We start from the raw sequence: 19,242 nt of genomic DNA, 5'->3' as shown, positions 1-19,242 counted from the left end.
CCAGGTGGGCGGTGCCTGGGAGCCTGCTGTCTTTGCAGCTCCTGTTCTCCAGCAGATCTGTCAGCTGGGGAGCTCGTGTTCTAATTTAGGATTACTAGGATCATTCCAGCTCAAACCTAGCCCTGTGTGGTTTTAGACAAGAAAACTGCATCTCTTTAAACCCATTTTCCTCTTCCGAATATTGGGGAAAGTTCTGTGTGTAAGGATTGAAGTGGTGCTGAGTTGTGTTCAGCACGGTAAGGGACGGTCGCCTTTCAGGACACACTCCCACCATTCCTCTGCCTGCCGTGTCTACTGTGGATGATCCACTCCTGAAATAGATAATCAGCAAGGTCTTTAAAGGGTTTTCATTTTTTCCTGAATAGAGGTGGATGAGCTGGCACACAACCTATAGTTCTAGCACTGGGGAAGCTCAGGTTGAAGGATCATGGGGTTGAGGCCAACCTAGGCTGCATAGTGAGATTCTGTCTCAATGAAATAAAAATGGTGCAAGTAAGATGATTTAGTAGCAAAGGTTTTTGCTACTAGGCCTGATGACCTGAATTCTATCCTAGGAACCCTTTCAACCACATGGAGGGTAAAAGGAGAGAATCAACTATTCTAAGCTGTTCTCTGACCTCTACACCTGTGCCATGGCATGTGAGATCCCCCCTCCCACTCGATTAAAAATTACAATAAAAGAAGCCAAAGTAAGCAAATAAAAGTCTTTTCTGGAATACTTTAAAAAAATTGTAAAACAGGTTTGGGGGTACAGTTCAGTGGGAGAATGCTTTCCTGGAACCCATGAGACTGTGTACTGAATATGAGAATTGATGACAAGCGAGCTTTGTTAATTTGGTGCTAGAGAATGCTGATCTGGTCCTTACTCTGTTGCCTCGGATCTGTGTGATTCTGTGATTCCGCAAACTAAACACTCCAGAAAGAAACTTATATTTGTGTCTAGGTATTCTACCCAATTGAAGAACACTTGCCTAGCATGTTCAAAGGTCTTGGGTTCAATCCCCAGGACTGCCAGTAAGGAAAAACAACAGCAAAAATGCCAAGAGAATCCTAAATTGAACTATTGAGGTCATGTAATGAACATGTGATGTGGGTCTTTTCTCTGAGCACACACGGTGGCACAGTCTGATAGAACTAGTGTGTATAGTAATTTCTTTGAGTAGAGAACTTGCTGCCGTAGAGCCAGCCCACTTTCCTGAGAACCTTAGACAAGAAGGTGTTTTAACAGATCTTACTGTAGAGATGATAGTATCTGCCCTTCAGGAGTGACCTGAGAATTACTGTGACAGTTGTAATAGGAACAGGTCAGAGGAGCTCAATAAATGGCAGCTACTTTCATTGTGTTTTATAAAATGTGCTCAGGTCTTTCTGTGGTTTCTTCTCTATGTTGTGAAACTGTTGAGCAACAAGTTCTGTCCTGGAGCAGCAGGCACTTCACCACTGTATTGGCCGTGCTCAGCCTTTAATAAACACTCAGGTTGGAAATGGGTGGTGTTTTCATTGCTTAGGAGGGTCGCACCGTTTCTTACACCATTTGCTTTCTTTGATTTTGTGTCCTGGATTCACATGCCTTTTCTAAATAACCCCAGTATTCTCTACCTTGTGAGTGAGTTGTGTGCTGTAGCTAGTAAGCAGGAAATGCTGGGTCCCAGGTCTATCTGATTTCAAGCAAAGCTCTTTTTGTTTATAATACACTTGTACTAATTGTAGAGCTTTTCCCAGTGTAAAACAAGGAGCCAGCAGGGAGGAACAAACACATGGCTTGTGTATAAGATTTGTGGAGTGTTTCAGTAGAACTCAAGCATCCACCTTCAGTGTTTGTTTAATTTGTTTGTATGTGTTACCGTTTTTGTCACTAAATGAATTGACCTTAAATTAAAATATTTATTAGTGCTGGGTGGTGGTGGCACATGCCTTTAATCCTAGCACTTGGGAGGCAGAGACAGATCGTTGAGTTTGATGCTAGTCTGGTCTACAGAGTGAGTTCCAGGACAGCCAGGGGGGAATATATATAGTCTGGTAGTTACTATATTAGCTATCAAATATGCTCATTTTCTCATTACATTTTCTAAGTTCCTTTGAAAGCAACAAGTTTTTTGTTTTTGTTTTTTTGTTTGTTTTAAGGGTGGAATGGAGTCAGTGAGTTAAGCTTTTAATTCTTAGTTTTGTTGCCATGTTTGTAAAGTCCAGAATGAAAAGTTACAGGTCACAGAATTCTCAAGTTTTTCTCTGAGTAAGCAGAGATGTTGATGCTAAAACAACTTGTTTCAAGCAGTTTTAATTGCCTGTATCACTTCCCTTTCTTGTTTCTTTGCCTCATTCTCTTAAAAGTCTCCTGCAATTTTACTTCATAGAAGTGTAAAACTGAATTCACACAATGAACGTTGGAGTCACCAAAGGTTTTCAGTAGTGGCATCCTGGTCTTATGAAAAAAGTGTGCAATTTGGTAGCCAACAAACTGAACCTTAAAATCCTGGCTCTTCCCTCCTGTGCTGTGTGTTATTGTGCGAATTATTCAACGATGGAATCTTCAGTTTTTTTCTATTGTGGTGTTGGGGTAGGGGCTGCATTCAGAAGGCTTGCTATCGTAGTTTCTTAAGCGATTGAGACTGTATGAGATAGACCAGAATTACACTCTCTGAGTGGTCATGCTCTACACTCAAACTCATGGTTCCCTCTAGTGGGTTTTCATTTAAGCATTCTGTCCCTCTTGATTCTGTTTACTGTATCCTGTGAAATGAGTGGTTTGGCAGCACAAAGTCCCTGCCCAGAAGACAGAAAGGGGCCCTGCTCCCCAGCGTTAGGAAATTTAGGACTCTCCCTGCCCTCTAAATTGCATGGGTGCTCCCCTGCCCCGACTAACCCTCAAGCTGCCCGTGTGAAGGAGTGACTTGTTGCGGCCTCTAACTGCTTCTTCTCTTCCTTCCTTTTTGTCATCCTGCAGTGTTCTGTGCCAAGGTCTTTGTGGCTAGGCTGCGCCAACCTGGTAGAGAGCATGTGCGCACTGAGTTGCCTGCAGAGCATGCCCAGTGTCAGATGTCTCCAGGTGCCTCTCTTCTTTCTTGTTGTAAATGTGTTTTTACGTATGCCATGAACATTTGTTGAAACTTGCAGTAGTGTGTTTAATCCAATGTTAAGTCTGCTAAATGTTCTGTGTAACCCTCTGCTCTCCTCCAGCCTGGACCCCATGAGGAGTACTAAGAGGGCCCTTCCGAGCAAACAGATCTCGAAGGGCCCTTTCTTGCTCCCCTCTTCTGCTCTTCCTTTTAATTCCTCCCCCTTCAAAGTTGTGATTCTCATGTTTAATAGTTAAAACTTTGAACCACAAAACAGAATACTCTGATATCTCCCATTTGGCACCTCTAACAGTTTTGAGTTGGGAGGGTTTATAATTAAAATGATGATTTTTCTACTTTGAAACATCTTTTGGTTTGCCTTTTCTCCTCCATTCCAAAAAGGGTGTGGGGGGGATAATCACTAGTTAACACTATTCTTTAAACCCCAAATTGAGGTTTATAAAGACCACAGCTTTATTCTGCTGGGAACCATCAGTCTGAGCCAATTTCAAAAAAAATGGCCAGCTCTGATACCTGTCCTCAGGGTCCACCCAGTTTTCCAGGCCAAGGCCGGCAGAGAATTCCACAGATAAAAGTAATATTGGGTGGGGCTGTTGGGGGGTGGGAGTGGGGGTTGCTCAGGATAACATTGTTAGCAGGAGAGTATAGTTGGTGACCTCTCCTGATGACTTTGGATAAAATCAAGGCCAAAACCGTCATGGCTTTACCTGGGAAGCTCTATTTAGAGAGTGTGTTTAATTAAATGTGTCAGTAGCAGTATCAGCTTTTATTACTGCATAGTTCATACAATTTGGTATAGCTTTCTTTTCAAAGCAGCATTAAATTCCTGGTGTCCTGCTGATGCTGCCCAGATTTTAGGAAACAGTTATTGGGATATTGATGCCATGGCTGATTTCACTGTTCTTTCTCAAGGCTTTCAGTTCCTGGGTACAGTCTCTAAATGATGCTGAGGGTTTGGAAGGCAAGTTTCTTTTATATTGATGTTGGGCTTATTTGTTTATTTGCTTATTAGCAGCCTCTGAGTAGCACTGGTGTGGTAATTGACTGAAATTGCTATCTTTAGAAAATTGTGCTGGCGCTTAATTAACTGCTAGCTGGGGTTTAGAGTTGGCATACATAGTTGTTAGGTTCTATGGAAGAAGATAGGATACAGAATCCAGTGTTTCACTCAGGCCCGTTGCCTTGAAAGGACAGACAGTATTGCAGTGCTCTCTCTCCTTAGTACCACGGAATGGGCATTTGCATTATAAAAGTCTGTCTCTTCACTGGGTCCTTGAGAGTTGCCCTTCGTTTGTTGTGGGCTGACCCAGTTTTAGCCAGAGCTGGCAGTACAAGTAGGGAAAGAATTGTACTTATGAAGTCTAAGTTATTAACTGGAGGTTTTCTTTGCTGTGTCAGTTAAAGTAACTATGCGGTATAAGGCACCAGTTAGTGTGTCGGTACTGGTGCTTTGGGTTCTCTGAGGTGCTAGGGAGGAAGTACGGGTCCTGAAAATGGCGACATACCTTCACAGTTCTTTAAAATCATCTTCCTCTGAGGAAAAAAAAATGAAATGTTGCCTTCATAGGACTTTGTTTCAGCGCTTGGAAGCAATGCTGCTGTTAGATGCTCGTAGGGAGTTTTGATTATTAAGCTTTTACTTTGACTAGCCTGTAATTGAGGGCATGTTGCTTAGTGAAATGAACCAAGGGGGCCTCACTTATTGGAGTTAGCAAATTATTATTTTGTTCCGTGTGAAAATGAACCTGGAAGATTTCCTTCCTTTTCACTTATTGTTTTATGTATTATTATTGATTACCATTTTATTTATTTATTTATTTATTTATTTATTTATTTATTAAATGTTACCGGAATGCAAACCAGGATTTTTTAAAATTTATTTCTCAGAATTGTATTTATTTATTTACTATGTATACAGTGTTCGGCCTCCACGGATGCCTGCAAGCCAGAAGAGGGCCCCAGATCTCACTGCAGATGGTTGTGAGCCACCATGTGGGTGCTGGGAATTAAATTCAGGACCTCGGGAAAAGCAGTTAGTGCTCTTAACCTCTGAGCCATCTCTCCAGCTCTGGTTACTATTTTAAACAACAACAAATGTGTCTGTAGAGTTTTAATTTTTGCTTTAATTATTGTTTTAATTTTTGGTGGTGGAGATTGAACCCAGGGCCTTGTGTATACTGAGTATGTTCTGTGTTGCTGAGCCGTACTTGGCCCTTGGTTCTGGGTTTGCTCTCTGTATTGGAGCTGTGCTTTGCTACGGTCTCCTGGCCGAAGCACCTGTTGATGTGCTCTGGGTTTGTTCTGTTGCAAAGATGGCTCTCCTTGTTGCTGGATGCCTCAACAGTCACTTAAAAAGGCTCTAGAAGAAGATAGAGTCTTGGTTGACTTTGCTGTAGAGGTCTGATGTTGGCACGCTGGACCCAGCTTTCAGCCCGTTGTCAGAAAGGCTGTCTGTACTTTCTGATAAAGTGGGGTGAACATATTGTGTTTAGGCTTAGTTTAGCTAGTACAGATTTTGCCAGTGGAGAAGAGGGTTAGCAGAATCTTTTACCAACGATATATAGTTCACTATCTATCTATTAGGTTTATGACAGCCTTGTGAGGTGCAGGAGTTACTGTCCCATTTCCTCATGTGACAGTTGAGGCCGATGATGCAGCTAGCAAACTGAGGTGGGAACTGACTGCCTTTCTAAGGTCTGTAGGGCTGTGAAGTGCTGGAGCAGGTGTTTGAGATCAGTCTGCCTCTCTTCCCTCTTTACTTTTTTTTTTTAATTTTCTCTCTCTGGTTTTTTAGCATAGCTTCATTTGTGAAAATTGTAGTAATATATAATGTATGGTTTGTTTAGTCATTATTATTTTAACATAAAAGAAAAAAAGCCTGCTAAATTCAGACATTCCCTTTGCCAAAATGAATCCTCCTGAATCACTAGGAAGCCCGAGTGGGTTTCTGAGAGTTTCCTGCCCTGACTGTGTCCTAGCATGCAATGCATGGGCTGTTCTAGTGTATAGATGAGAGGCACAGATTTGTTTCCTGCTGTCAAGGAACTTACTGCAGTAAGCAGACCCACAAATGAAAATCCAGACTGAAGTACAAATGAAGAGAGAAGGGAAGGGGAGTGTTGGTGCAATAAAGCTCTGCAGTTAGCTAAACCTGTAAATGCTCTTAGGATTGGGTAACCAGTTTAAACTTGATCCCCTCTCCCCTGTTTAGAACAGTTGGTTGGAAAGCCTGAGTATCTCGGAATCTAGCTGGGCTGAGTCAGTGTCCCAGCTTTGTCCAGTTGGTTCTTAGATCAGGTAATCCAAGAAGACTGATTTGCCGAGTCTCAGCCATAATTAACACCGATGATCTTACCTTTTATTTTCACCTTCTTCTATGTGTTGTGACCTAGGATTCTTGTTTGATTTATGGTGTAGAGGACTGAACCTACTAGGCAGGCATTCTCTCACTGAGTCATACCCTTTCCCTTCATTGGCTCCTCTGTGGAGAAATGATTGGGCTGCTGCTTTGTGTATGAAGTTAAAGAATTGGATTGATTTGCCTGAAGTTATATATTTATCTAATCTGGGTTATGAACCTAGATTTGCATGGCTGCCCCAGACTACAGTGACAACTGCCTTCTTTAACTTGGCAACAGTCATTTTAGAATTGAGACAAATTTCCCTTATTTTTAGTGTCAAAACTGAAAAGCTAAAAGTGGAATGCCAGAGGCTCAGTGCAGTAGACTGATAATGGTCCTTAGGGTAGGAATGCTTGTTGGAAACTGCGAGCATCCCGGGAGTCAGCTGTCAGTGCCTCCTTCCTAGCTGCCTCGTGTTGAAACTCAACGGGGAGCCTGTGGGCTGGGAATGCTACTTTTCAACTGGCTGCAGCTTCTGATGGTGGAGCTGTAGGGAGTGAGGTGGCTGGGTAGCTGCAGTTGCTTTCCAGGCTGGTAAACCCAGATTTGTCCTCTTCTGCCTCCTTTAGCCCAGAGCATGTTCCCCTTTAAATGAAAGGAGGAAGGAAGGTAGTTCTTCACCCTGCATGGTTTTCACCGCTTAGGGGACAACACCAAAGGCCTTGTGCTGAAGGCCTGCTTCTGAGGGGGTGGAAAGCCACTTCTTTCTGTGCTTGCTCTATTGAAGAAGAGACCGTTTTATTTGTAGTTCAGAGCCAGTTAAAGAGAATCTAGACCGAGCAGATGATGTGGCCCTTGTTTTCTTGTTCAGGTCCTGTGCTTCTGACCTGACAGTGACTTTTTCCTGTCTTTTTTTCCTGTTAAACATTGAAGAGTTGTTATTTTTTTATGATTATTCATTGTACTTCAGGTCTAAAAATATGAATACCTAGGATGACCTTTGGAATTTCCCAGTCTTTAACGTTTTATGAGCATTAAAAAAAATGACACTTTTTAAGCCAAATGTAGGTTGCACATGCCTATAGTCCCAGCCCTCGGGAGGCAGAAACAGGTGAATCGCTTTAATTTGAGGCCAACCTCCACAGAGCAAGTTCCTGGACAGCCAAGGCTACACAGAGAGACTCTTGTCTTGAAAAACCAAAACAGACAAACAAATGTAAAACAAAACAAAACAAAACCCTCCAATTTCCTCCACCCCAGAAACAAACACAACAAACCATTTTTCCTTTCTGTAAGAAAATTTGCAAAATACAAGTGCCCAGACTGGAGATGTAGCTGAATGAAAGAACACTGCCTAGCAAGCCTAGCATGCACAAAGCCTTGGAGTAATTCTGAGTAGGTCAAAACAAAATAGATCCCTCCTCTCCCAAATCCATCAGTAGCCTCACTACCAGTCACCACCCAGGGGCTTTATTTCACCTGCAGCTGGCAGCTGGGCAGTTCTGATGATGATGGCTGTGTTCCAATGTCCCATGGAGCCCAGTTTGATTTTGGGATCAACAGAGGTATAGAAAAGGCTGGGCATTTTGTCCTTGAACTATTCCTTACCCAGCATACCTCTGGATTGATCTTTTCTCCAGAGGATTTTATTTGAAAACTTTCTTGCTGTGGAACTTCCTAAGTATATGCAGACATTTAACTTAATCCCGAGCCACCCTTTTCTGGGACATTTTAAAGCAAATAAGATGTTGTAGCTGGGGAAAAAAGAAAGTTTGATAAATAACTGATTTCTGTCAGCATTTAAACATCTAAAATATAGTTAAGAATGATCAGGAGCAATTGGTACTGAAGGTTAGGAAAAGTCTCATATTATGGTGGTGTGTTTTTATAATCTCAGTACTGGGAGCCCAAGAAGTGTAGGAAGGTGAGAAAATCTTGTTTTCTCTTCTTTTACCCCATTGGTGCAAGGATTGAAAGAAGGGACTGCCAGTGCTAAGCATGAGTGGCATCCCTGCCGCTGCCCCGGAGAAGCTGGGGCCATTAGGGAATTTGAAGATAGCCTGGACTACCTAGACTCTAACTCAGAAAGCCCGGATAGTGCTGGCAAGATGCGAGAGTAAAGAGCTTGTTTGCAAGCTTGAGGACCTGGGTTCTGTCCCTGGGACCTACTTACTTTTAGAGAGAAAAAGCTGGCACCTCTGCATGTCTCTGCACTCAAAAATAGTTTACTCGAGAATTTGTCGTCTGTCACATGCTGGGTCCCATTATACTTTGAGTTTAAATGGATATGGCCACACTAGTACACTCTTCAGCTAGTTCCGTGCTGCCTCTCATGTCAGTAGGAGGCAGGAACACTGTTTTGCTTTTCTTTAGTTACAGCTGATGGATTCCAGAACAATATTCATGGTGGAATATTCATATAAAGTTTCATAGTGTAATTTAGGGCAAGGAAATAGGTAAATGGGTCTTAAGACTACAATAAAGTATTTTTTTTTCTCTTTGAAAAATAATTGTGTCATAAACCTCACATTATAGCCATTTGTTGTGTTATTTGTGAAACTGCTGATTTCATTTCTTCTATTGATTTATAATTGCTTATTTTGTTTATGAGGTAGCATCTTTTTTTCTGTTGAAATTTAGATAATAAGTAAGTATAAGGAAAAATGATTTAGCTATAATATCACTTTTTTATTGTTCATTCTGTGATATTTTTGCCTTGACATTTTTGTATTACATATATTTTGTTTTATAAATGTTCATGTTTCATATTGCATTCTTAATTATAAACTGCCTTTAAATATAGTTAACTAAACGATATGGTACACATTAGTAAACTTAAGTTCTCATATATATATATATATATATATTGTAGTTTTGAGACAGTATCTTTTTGAATATGTAGTTCAGTCTGTCTTTGAACTCCTGGTCCTTTTGCCTCCACATCCTGAGTATTGGGATTACAAACATGACCCACCAAGCCCACATTTTAAATAACTGTTTGGTTTTATTATCTAGGTTAAGTTAATTAGTGAACATTGAAGTCATTAAACTTTAATATATATTCATGGTTAACTCTTAAAGATCCTGGGAAATTGTGAGTTTTCTTAGACAGGTTTAAAGTTCAGTAGAAAGGTTGTCTGATATGATTGTACAGAAATAATGCCCAGCACAAACTCTTAGAAAACATAGGAACTCATGAAGAATAAATTTAAAGCTACCCTTAGTTGGAGCCTGGAGAGGTGGCTCAGCATCTGAGAGTACTTGTTTCTTCCAGAGAGCCCGAGTTTAGTCCCTACACCCAGAGTAGGTGGCTCACAACTCCAGCTTTAAGGGATTTAACACACTGTGGTCCTGTGGCCACAGGTTAGATATGTGCTATACAGACACATACATGCACGCGTAAATAAAAATAGAAAACCCTAAACCCTTAATTAATAAAAAGCAAACGAACAAAACAAAAACCAAAAATCCCACCCATCCCATCTTTTCCTCCAGCAGCAAATATTTATGATATTCTTGAGTGTGCAACTTATTATCATAGGTTCTGAGAAAACAGGAATGTGTGAAACAGGTAAAGGGCTGAGTGTTTTAGAACCACATTATTTATTTGCTTTGTAGTGCCAGGGAAGGAGCTGGAGCTTCTTACTTGCTGCTAGCAAGCATTCTCCCACTGAACTGTGCTCACAGCCAGAAACCTATCTTCATTTTAATGTGAAATAAAATGAAGGAAACACTAGTGTTCCCTGGTTTTAAGCGCTAAGGAGAAGGGGGTTAGGGTACACAAGCTTTGGGAAACAGCTTCATTTTTATACGGACTGAGGAGAAGTCCCCTGAGAAGGCATTTGAGTGAATACTGAAGGAAATAAGTGAGCAGGCTGATAGCAAGGGCACAGGCGAGAGAATCCCACATGGCCGGAGCAGCAAGTGTAGAGGTCTGAGTGGGAGCATGTTTGTTGGGAGAGCAGCAGAGATCCGTGTCTACTGGGGTGTGGACTGAGGGGGAGAGGAAGCAAGCGGTGAACTGAGAGTGGAAGGCAGGGCCATCCTGTAAGCTGTCAGGTCTCACTGCTCCAATCATTAGGGAATCATTAGAGAATTTTTATTAGAAAGCCTTCTAACATTCCCGCAGGGTCCCTCTGGGTCATGATGAGATGTAAAGATGGAATCAGGGAGACCAGTTCTAGACTGACCAGCATGCTGTTCAGCATCTCTCCAGAGCCACGGCATCAAAGGGAGACAGGAAAGAAAGCATAAAGAACCAGCTCACTTTATTGTGGGGACTGACAAGTTTGCAAAGCAGGCAGGATTTCTCTTGTCTCCTCTGCAAACCCTTAGTCTTTACTGCAAGGCTTTGCATTGATTGGATGAGGCTGCCTTACGTCGTGGTGTAGTGCATCGACTCTACTGTGGGTTTACTGGTTGTCTGTGCTAATCATGTCTGAAAAAGTGTTTTCCCAGCAGCAGCTGGCTTAGTGTTTGAGTAAACAAATGGCTACCATAGCCTAGGCAAGAGGATAATAAAATTGGTGATCACAAACCAGACCTGGAGACACAGACAGTTGTGATACAGTGAAAAGAGAAGAGAAGAGTTTCTTGTTCCTTTAGCAGACATGATGTCGATCTGGTCATACTAGTGCTGATTATAGCATCAGTTACCTGATGAAATTTTAGAGCTGATTGGGACTGTGGATTCTGATTGACTCTGAAGATGAAACTATGTCTGCTCACACCTTTATGTCTTCATGAAGAATCATTCAGAGTATAGTCTAGTTCATTGGTGGAAAATCCATTCAGTGTGTGGGAAACTCAACAGTCATGAACATGTACCTGCATACACAAGTTTCTGAGCTGTCCCTTTACACCCTCTGTACAACTTTGTAGACTAGGCATCGCTAGGTCTAAATCTTCTGTCTGTCTGTCATCTATCTATCTATCTATCTATCTCTTTTCTTTCTGTCTGTCTGTCTGTCTGTCTATCTGACCAGACATTGCTAGGCCCAATTTTATTATTTATTCATTTATTATGTTATTTATTTATTCATTCATTGTTTTACTTGTTTGTTTGACTCCCTCCCTCCCTCCCTCCCTTCCTCTCTCCTTCCCTCCCAATGTACATCCATACATCCATTCATGCATCCATCAGTGACAGGGTTTCTCTGTGTGTGTTCCTGGCTGTTCTGGAACTCGCTCTGTAGACCAGACTGGTCTCGAACTCGCTCCATCTGCCTGTTTCCTGAGTGCTGGGATTAAAGACCTGCATCACAACTACCCAGCTAATTTTTTTGTAATGTTTTATTTAATGTGCATTAATGTTTTGCCTGAATATATGTCTGTGTGAGGGTGCCAGATTCCCTGGAGCTGAGATACAAACTGTGAGCTGCCATGTGGTGCTGGGAATTGAATCTGGGTCCTCTGAAAGAACAGCTAGTGAGTGCTCTTAACCACTGAGTCATCTCTGCAGCCCCATTGTGCCTATTTATAAATGAGAAAATTACAACCGAGAGGAGGAGTGGAGGCTCCCTGACTGAAGGAAGGTTGTTAAAATACAGTCATTGCAGTTTTGTCTGTGTTTTAGGTTGTAGACAGACATTTCAAAGTCTTATCTTGGTCACGCATGAGAAGTGCTATTATGTCACTGTTGGTGGTTTGGAAGACTAAGTTTCTGCTCAGACTCTTCTGAGGCCTTTGCCCTGGCGTCGTACTGGCCACTGCTCCTTCCCCATTTAATTTGTTTTCTTTGTAGTTCTTAGCGCTGGCGAAATTAGATTGTTGGTTTGTTTTTTCTGTCTATTGCCACACATATCCCAATCCAGGTTCTGAGAAAAGCCAGGTCATATTTTCCTAGTCACTGCTTGGTAAACAGGCTTGTTTCTGGTTGAGTTCCTGGCAGGTAGTAGGAACTTAGAACTACCCACTGAGTGAGGGAGGAGTGGGCACAGTAGCTGGAATGAGAGAAAGTCTGACTCTGGTCTGGTTTTCCCTGGATTGCATGGGCAGGACCACTTTGGATTTGGCTTTCTGAGTTCTGTGAAATTAAGTATTTCTGTGAGTTGGAAAGTACCTTAGAAGAAAATTGATTTTGCTTTTAAACAAATTATAATTATAACTTTTTTGCTTTTAAAAGTATTCTTTTCTGATTATATAGTTACTAAAAGAAAATTGAGGTAAAAATGGAAAGTGAAGCAGGTGACATACTTCATAGTTTGACCTTCTTTGTTTTAGTTTTGAATCTATACACATGTTTCTACATAATAGTTAAGACTGCTTTATGAGTGTGATTCTGCAGGCTTCATTTTTCATCATGTCTTGTACACTTATTTAGGTATTGTTGCTGTTTGTTATAGACAAAGTCTATACAGCCCTGGCTGTCCTGGAACTCAGTCTGTAGACCAGGTGGGCTTACTCACAGAGATCCTCCTGCCTCTTCCTCCAGAGTGCTGGGATTAAAAGGCGTATACCATCACTCCTGGTTTATTCTAGCCTTTTTCTATAATTTCTTATAACGTAAATTTTTTTCTTATAACGTAATTTAAAAAATTCCACAATTTGTTACTTATCAAGGCACTCAGAATCTTCATCTTAGTTATTACAGAATGCGTCATCATCTCTTCCTTGCGTTCATTGGGACTACTCAGGGACTAGGTGGGCAGAGCTTGCCACGTGCTTCTCCTTGGGAACACATTTCACCAAACCCTCACCAAGGTGGCATATTATTATTTTGAGAAATTTGGAAAGCCTGTTGCCCTGTGGCATCGAAGTTGATGGACTTCATGACACATGGCAGCTCTTCATTCCGAGCACCTTGAGTCTGTGCTGAGAGAGCTGAGTCATGGCTGTGAAAGGAGAGATCTGTTTTTTTTTTTGTTTTTGTTTTTTTTGTTTTTGTTTTTGTTTTTTTGTTTTTTTCGAGACAGGGTTTCTTTCTCTGTGGTTTTGGAGCCTGTCCTGGAACTAGCTCTTGTAGACCAGGCTGGTCTCAAAGAGATCCGCCTGCCTCTGCCTCCCAAGTGCTGGGATTAAAGGCGTGCGCCACCACCGCCCGGCTAAAGGAGATCTTTTGGATACATTTGGCCTTGAGAAGGAGTCTCAGAGACATTTTCAAGCATGCAGCTGTGCCAGCAATAGTTCAGGCCTTCTGACTGAGCTACGTGGGCACTATGTCTAGAGTCTTGTGTTGACAGTTCAATTAGAATGGCATCATTCACAAATACTTTTTAATTTTTTTTTTGTAAAAAAGTAAGACTTGCCGGGCGGTGGTGGCGCACGCCTTTAATCCCAGCACTCCAGAGGCAGAGGCAGGTGGATCTCTGGGAGTTTGAGGCCAGCTTGGTCTACAAGAGCTAGTGCCAGGACAGGCTCCAAAGCTACAAAGAAACCCTGTATCGAAAAACTAAAAAAAAAAAAAAAAAAAAAAAAAAAAAAAAAAAAGGTAAGACTTATGTATTTATTTCTCTATTGACTTTATCCCAGAAGAGGGCATCAGATCCCACTATAATGGTTGTGATCCATCATGTGGTTGTTGGGAATTGAACTCGGGGCTTCTGGAAGAGAAGCCAGTGCTCTTAACTGCTGTGCCATCTCTCCAGCCCCTCATTTACAAATACTTAAGATACATTTTGTACCAGCTTGGGGACCCCTGTAGTCCTAGACAGGGTGAATGTGAATATGCACTGCCTTATATAAGAAAGCTTCCTACCCCTTAAGAAAATCAAGTGTCTGTTACTGGAGTCTGTAAAATTACTTTTATCCTAAGATACTTGTCGGTTGCTTAATTGGAAATAAAGAGCAAAACAAAAATTAAAATCTCATCTTAACAAGAAGAGGAACAAAAAATTAAGAGTTAAAGTAAGAGTCTCGTGCTGATAGGTAGGAAGGAATCATGTAGTTTCAGAGAAAAAAGACTTTGCCAGAAGAAAAATTGCCCTGGGGAATCTTGTCATCATAGGAAGGATTAGGGATGCATTCCTTACTATCATGGAAGCCTGGGGAGACACATGAGCCTGCTGTCCTCAGTCAGCACTGGCTCGAGGTATTTCTTCTTCTTCTTCTTCTTCTTCTTCTTCTTCTTCTTCTTCTTCCTCTTCCTCTTCCTCTTCCTCTTCCTCCTCCTCCTCCTCCTCCTCCTCCTCCTCCTCCTCCTCCCTTCTTCTCCTCCCCCCTTTCTCTCCCTCTCTCTTTCTCTGTGGGTGTGTGGGTGTGTACGCACACACGTGGAGGTCAGAGGACACTGTGGAGTTGGTTCTCTCCTTGCAGCTTTACAGGGGTTTTGAGGATTGAGCCCAGTTACTCAGGATTGCAGAGCAAGTGCCCTTACCTGCAGAGGCACCTTGCTGGCCCCAGATGCTTCTTAAGATCATCTGACTGTAATAGTTTAAGGGGAGTGTGTGTATCAGGGTGTTCAGGGATAACCCATTACTCTCTGATTGGATCTGAAACTGGTACTTCAGGAGGGAGTTCACCCCCGACTCCTGGTACTATAAACCTAGCCAGAACCAGGACAGGGAGGCCGTGGGCCTTATGGGAGGGGGGCGGTAAGCCACTGCTGTGATTTTTGCTAACTGGGCATACGCACCTTCAAAATAGTTTTGGTTTTGCCCATGGATCAGCGCTGTCATCAGAGGCGTACTTTTTCAGTGGGCTGTGGTAATTGCAGAGGCTTATTATTATTGGTCAGAATGCTGGAAATAACTGACTCTTGAAAAGTTGAACTCCAAATGAAACATCTTTCTCACCTTTTCTAGGACTCAGGGAACATCATAGAAGAGGGGGCTTAAAGAAACTAAGAGCTGGGAGAGGCAGGGGGCTTGTGGAAGGAACACTTTCTTCTGGGCATGACACAACCATCATTTTCTTCTCCAGCAGTTTTGCTTATCAGCAAAGACCTACTTTTAGCATTCTGTCAGAAAGAGCCAGAGGGAGAGGGTTTGAGGTCCCATTCATTCCTCCTGCAGATAGAAGTGTAGTTAGTGGTTAATGGAGAGAGACATTTTCTTCAGTTGGGTAGTTACTGGTCAAGGTGCCCATTTGCATGTAAGCAGCCCTAATTAATCTCAGTGGGTACCAAAAGAAAATGAAAGGAAAAGATGTGATGGGGTGGGGAACTAGTTGAGAAGAGGAAGAGGTTGGTGGGGGCAAGGAAGTACTCTGGGGATGAAAAAATATCATTTGTAGAAAGGATATCAGTGTGTGTGCACACATCTGTATGAGTGTTCACATCTGTATGAATATGCTATGGAAGCCCAGAGTTTATGTTGGCTATCCTTCTACTCTTGAGGCAGGGTCTCCTGCTGAATCTGATGCTCCCTGGCAGGTCTAGTTAGCTATCTTCCCCCAGGGATTTTTTGCTCTCCTGGAATTCTGGTATTTGGCTGCCTTGCCTGCTTGGCTTTTTACATGGATTTCCCATATTTGGGTACAAGTGTTCAAGCTTAATGTTGTGATGCCATTGCTTCTGGGCCCAGCCGGTGTTCTAGGAAGCGGAGTTCGTTTCTCTCTGAAACCTCCACCATTTTATGGATTGAAACCCCCATGAGTTCAAACCCCCAGCTGCAGTACAGTCTCATTCCTCTATTTGGGCTTCAGTAACGTCTTCCTGCCTCAGCTTCCCAAGTGGAGAGTTAATGATTGTTGTGGTCACCAGTTAGCTTTACAGTTGTTTGAATATTATTTTCCAAATGCATGTGAGGACTGAGTCCTATTAGTTTTTCCCCTCAAGAATATTGGTGGTAATAACCCAGCAAGAAAAATTGGTGTCTTAATTTACATTATTTTAGGGAACTAAATGCTTACTTTTCTTTAAAAAAATTATTTTTGAGCCAGGTGGTAGTGGCACATGCCTTGCCTTTAATTCCAACACCAGGGAGGCAGAAGCAGGCAGCCAGGTCTAGGGAGCGAGTTCCAGGACAACAAGGGCTACACACAGAAACCCTGTCCCAAATATATGTGTGTGTGTGTGTGTGTGTATAAATTGTATATATATGCCAGGTATAGTAGTGTATTATGCCTTTGATCCCACAACACTTTAGAGACTGAGGCAGGAGAATCTCTATGAGTTCAAGGCCAGTTTGGCTATGTAATAAGTTCTAGGACAGCCAGAGCTATATAGTGAGCAGCCCTGCTTTTTTTTTTTTTTTTTTTTTTGGCAGGGGGGTTCTGGTGCTGAGGATCGATCCCAGGGATCCCTGCATGTTAAGCATGTGCTCTACTGCTGACCTGTACCCACTGCCTCCAAACTGTCCACATTTTTCTTGGAACTCACTGTGTAGTCCAGGTTATCTTCAAACCTGTGGCATTCTTCCTTACTTCTTCAGTCTCACTGGGAGACACCACACACAACTAGATGACTTTTCTATATCTATAGCTTCATTTTGATCACTCATTCATTCATTTCTTTCTTTCCAAGACAGGTTTTTTTCTGTTAGACCCGACTGTACTAGAACTCCTTCTATAGATCAGACTGGTCTTGGACTCAGAGATCTGTCTGCCTCTGTCTCCCTAGTGCTGGGATTAAAGGTGTGTGCCACCATCCATGGTTTGTAATTCCCCTTCTAACACTGAGAAATATGACTTGTAATTTCCACTTTTCCACTTGCTTAGTCTTAGGACTTAGGAAATCGTTTTAGAATGACTTATATTACTGAAAAGTAAATGTGTTAAATGAATACTTTTTTACTGTTTAAAAATGAACAAACTTGAGCTGATGAGACAGTTGAAACTGTAAGGGTGCTAGCCTTGTAACGCTGAAACCCAGAAGCAGTGTACGCATATTTTCATCTTATGATTGAATTTTAGTATTTCTTCAGTGAAAATTCCCGGTGGCAGCATCACTAGATGAAGAGGTGTGTATGTATTGCTGGATTTTCCTCCCAAAGGGTTGTGCACACTGTTCTAGGCTGTAACAATTTAATCCATGTTTCTCCCCAGTATTTACATGTTCATTCTCCAGATTTTGTGAAATCTGTTGATGGAGGTTCTGTGAAGTGTAGCTCTAATTTTATGTTCCCAAGTTGTTGACCAGTTGTCCCCACAGTGCTTGTTTAGAGCTTCTCCAGTCACTGAGATGCCACTGTTATCCTGGCCTAAGTTTTCATGTCTTCTGGAGTCTATTTCTGGGCATTCTCTTCTGTTAGACTGGAGTTTGGCATACTGACCCACAGGCCAAATCCAGCCTTGGATATGTAAACATATGTAAAAACATAGTCACATGGATACACATCCACTGCTGTTTACTTGATGCCTGTACTTTTATATTGTACTGTGCAGAAAAATTGAGTGGTTGAAACAGAGACTGAAGCTTGCAAAGGCTGAAGGGTTCCTTCTGCCTTAGTGTTCCATAAGCTCCTCCTTTACAGAGGCAAGATGATTCCCTCTAGAAGCTCCCCTTCTTCTCTCTCTCCTTTCTCCTTCCTCCCTCTTTCTTGAGCAATGTACAGGTTCATTTTTCTATATGAGCTTGACTTTCTACTTGTCTCGCCTCATAAGGAAGGTTTTTTTTTTGTGTTTTTTTTTTTTTTGTTTTGTTTTGTTTTGTTTTTGGAGGTGTGCTGACTTACATGTTGGGGGAAACATCTGTATACTGTTGAGCTATGTTTTCCAGCAGCAAGTTATAAAGCAAAAACCAGAGAAGTCCAGAGCAGCCAGTTTATAGACAGACACTGTGTAGCTCTGTAGCATTAGTTTGTGAAGAATTACTTATATGAGAATTATTTCTAGTTATAAGATGTTCTTTTAAATCACAAACTATCATTTTCTAATCTTTCTGGTTTATGGAGCTTATTTCTTTGTGATTTAGCATATGGTTAGCTTTGTCAGTTTTAGGCACAGTTGAAAGCAGATTACTTTAAATCTCTTTTTAGTAGACAGGGCAAGGTTTAATACCTACTTTTAAGATCTGCCCACCTCGTCAGTTTTGATGTATTTTGTCCTCTTGAGCTGTGTTGTACTGAGAATAGTGTATGTAGTAGAATCATTTCAGGATTCTTTTTTTCCTTCTTCTTCTTCACCCAGTCATTGGGGATTGAGTCTAGACCTTATTGCATTCTAGGCAAGCATTCTGCCCCTGTGCTGTATATCAGATACATTCATTCTAGAGCTCTTTGTGTTTCTCTTAGTTTCTACCCATGATGTATTGTGTTTAATCTTTGAGCTTTTTGGGGGGGGTGTGTGTGTGTATGCTTTTTTTTTTTTGTTTTTGAGACAGGGTTTCTCTGTGTAGCCCTGGCTGTCCTGGAACTCATTTTGTAGACCAGGCTGGCCTTGAACTCAAGAGATTTTCCTGCCTTGGACTCCTGAGTGCTGGGATTAAAGGCATGCACTGCTACTGCCTGGTGAGGGGGAAAAACTTTAAAATAGAAAGGTTTATTCTTATGTATTTATAATGTTGAAATACTTATAGTCCTTGATCTGTTCATTTGATTATCGAGACAGGGTCTCTATGTAGTCCCAACTGTGTGGGACTTGCTATGTAGATCAGGCTGACCTTGAATTCACGGAGATCACCACATCTGGCCTCTGAAAAATTTTTTAAAGTTACACTGATTGATTGATTATATATCTATCTGATAATGTGGAAATCAGAGGACAACCTGCAGACTCAACTACTCCTATCACATGCGACCCAGGCATTGAACTCAGGTCCTCACGCTTGCTGGCAAATACCTTTACTTGCTGAACCATCTCTCTGTCCTCTGGCTTTTGTTAATATCTTATTAACAAGTTTTTCTTTTTTTTGCCTGTTGTTTATTCAAATTAATTTTGGGAAAAGTGAGAGGCTTGTGTCTAGAGTTACTGGCTTATTTGTCTGGTTGTTCTAGCACCATTTGTTG

General features: G+C 41.8%; 1 protein-coding gene across 6 annotated transcripts in view; it reads left to right on the top strand.

Moving 5' to 3' along the window:
• Window positions 1-19,242, top strand: part of Fbxw11 (F-box and WD repeat domain containing 11) — a 103,987-nt gene that overhangs the window by 36,674 nt on the left and 48,071 nt on the right. For 2 of the 6 annotated variants that reach the window (XM_041675992.1, XM_041675993.1), the window contains exon 2: window positions 2,945-3,046. The exons of 3 other annotated variants lie outside the window; for them this stretch is intronic. In XM_041675992.1, coding sequence (XP_041531926.1) covers window positions 2,945-3,046 — 102 coding nt within the window. Of the gene's footprint in view, window positions 1-670; window positions 690-2,944; window positions 3,047-19,242 lie in introns of those variants that run through there. One more of the 6 variants, XM_041675996.1, reaches the window with a different exon arrangement.

Source organism: Microtus oregoni, unplaced genomic scaffold, assembly GCF_018167655.1.
Source record: "Microtus oregoni isolate MIOR12 unplaced genomic scaffold, Mior012 000027F_ref0000203, whole genome shotgun sequence".
Lineage (NCBI taxonomy): Eukaryota > Metazoa > Chordata > Mammalia > Rodentia > Cricetidae > Microtus > Microtus oregoni.
The sequence above is the reverse complement of the archived record's forward strand: the minus strand, read 5'-3'. Positions and strand labels throughout refer to the sequence as shown.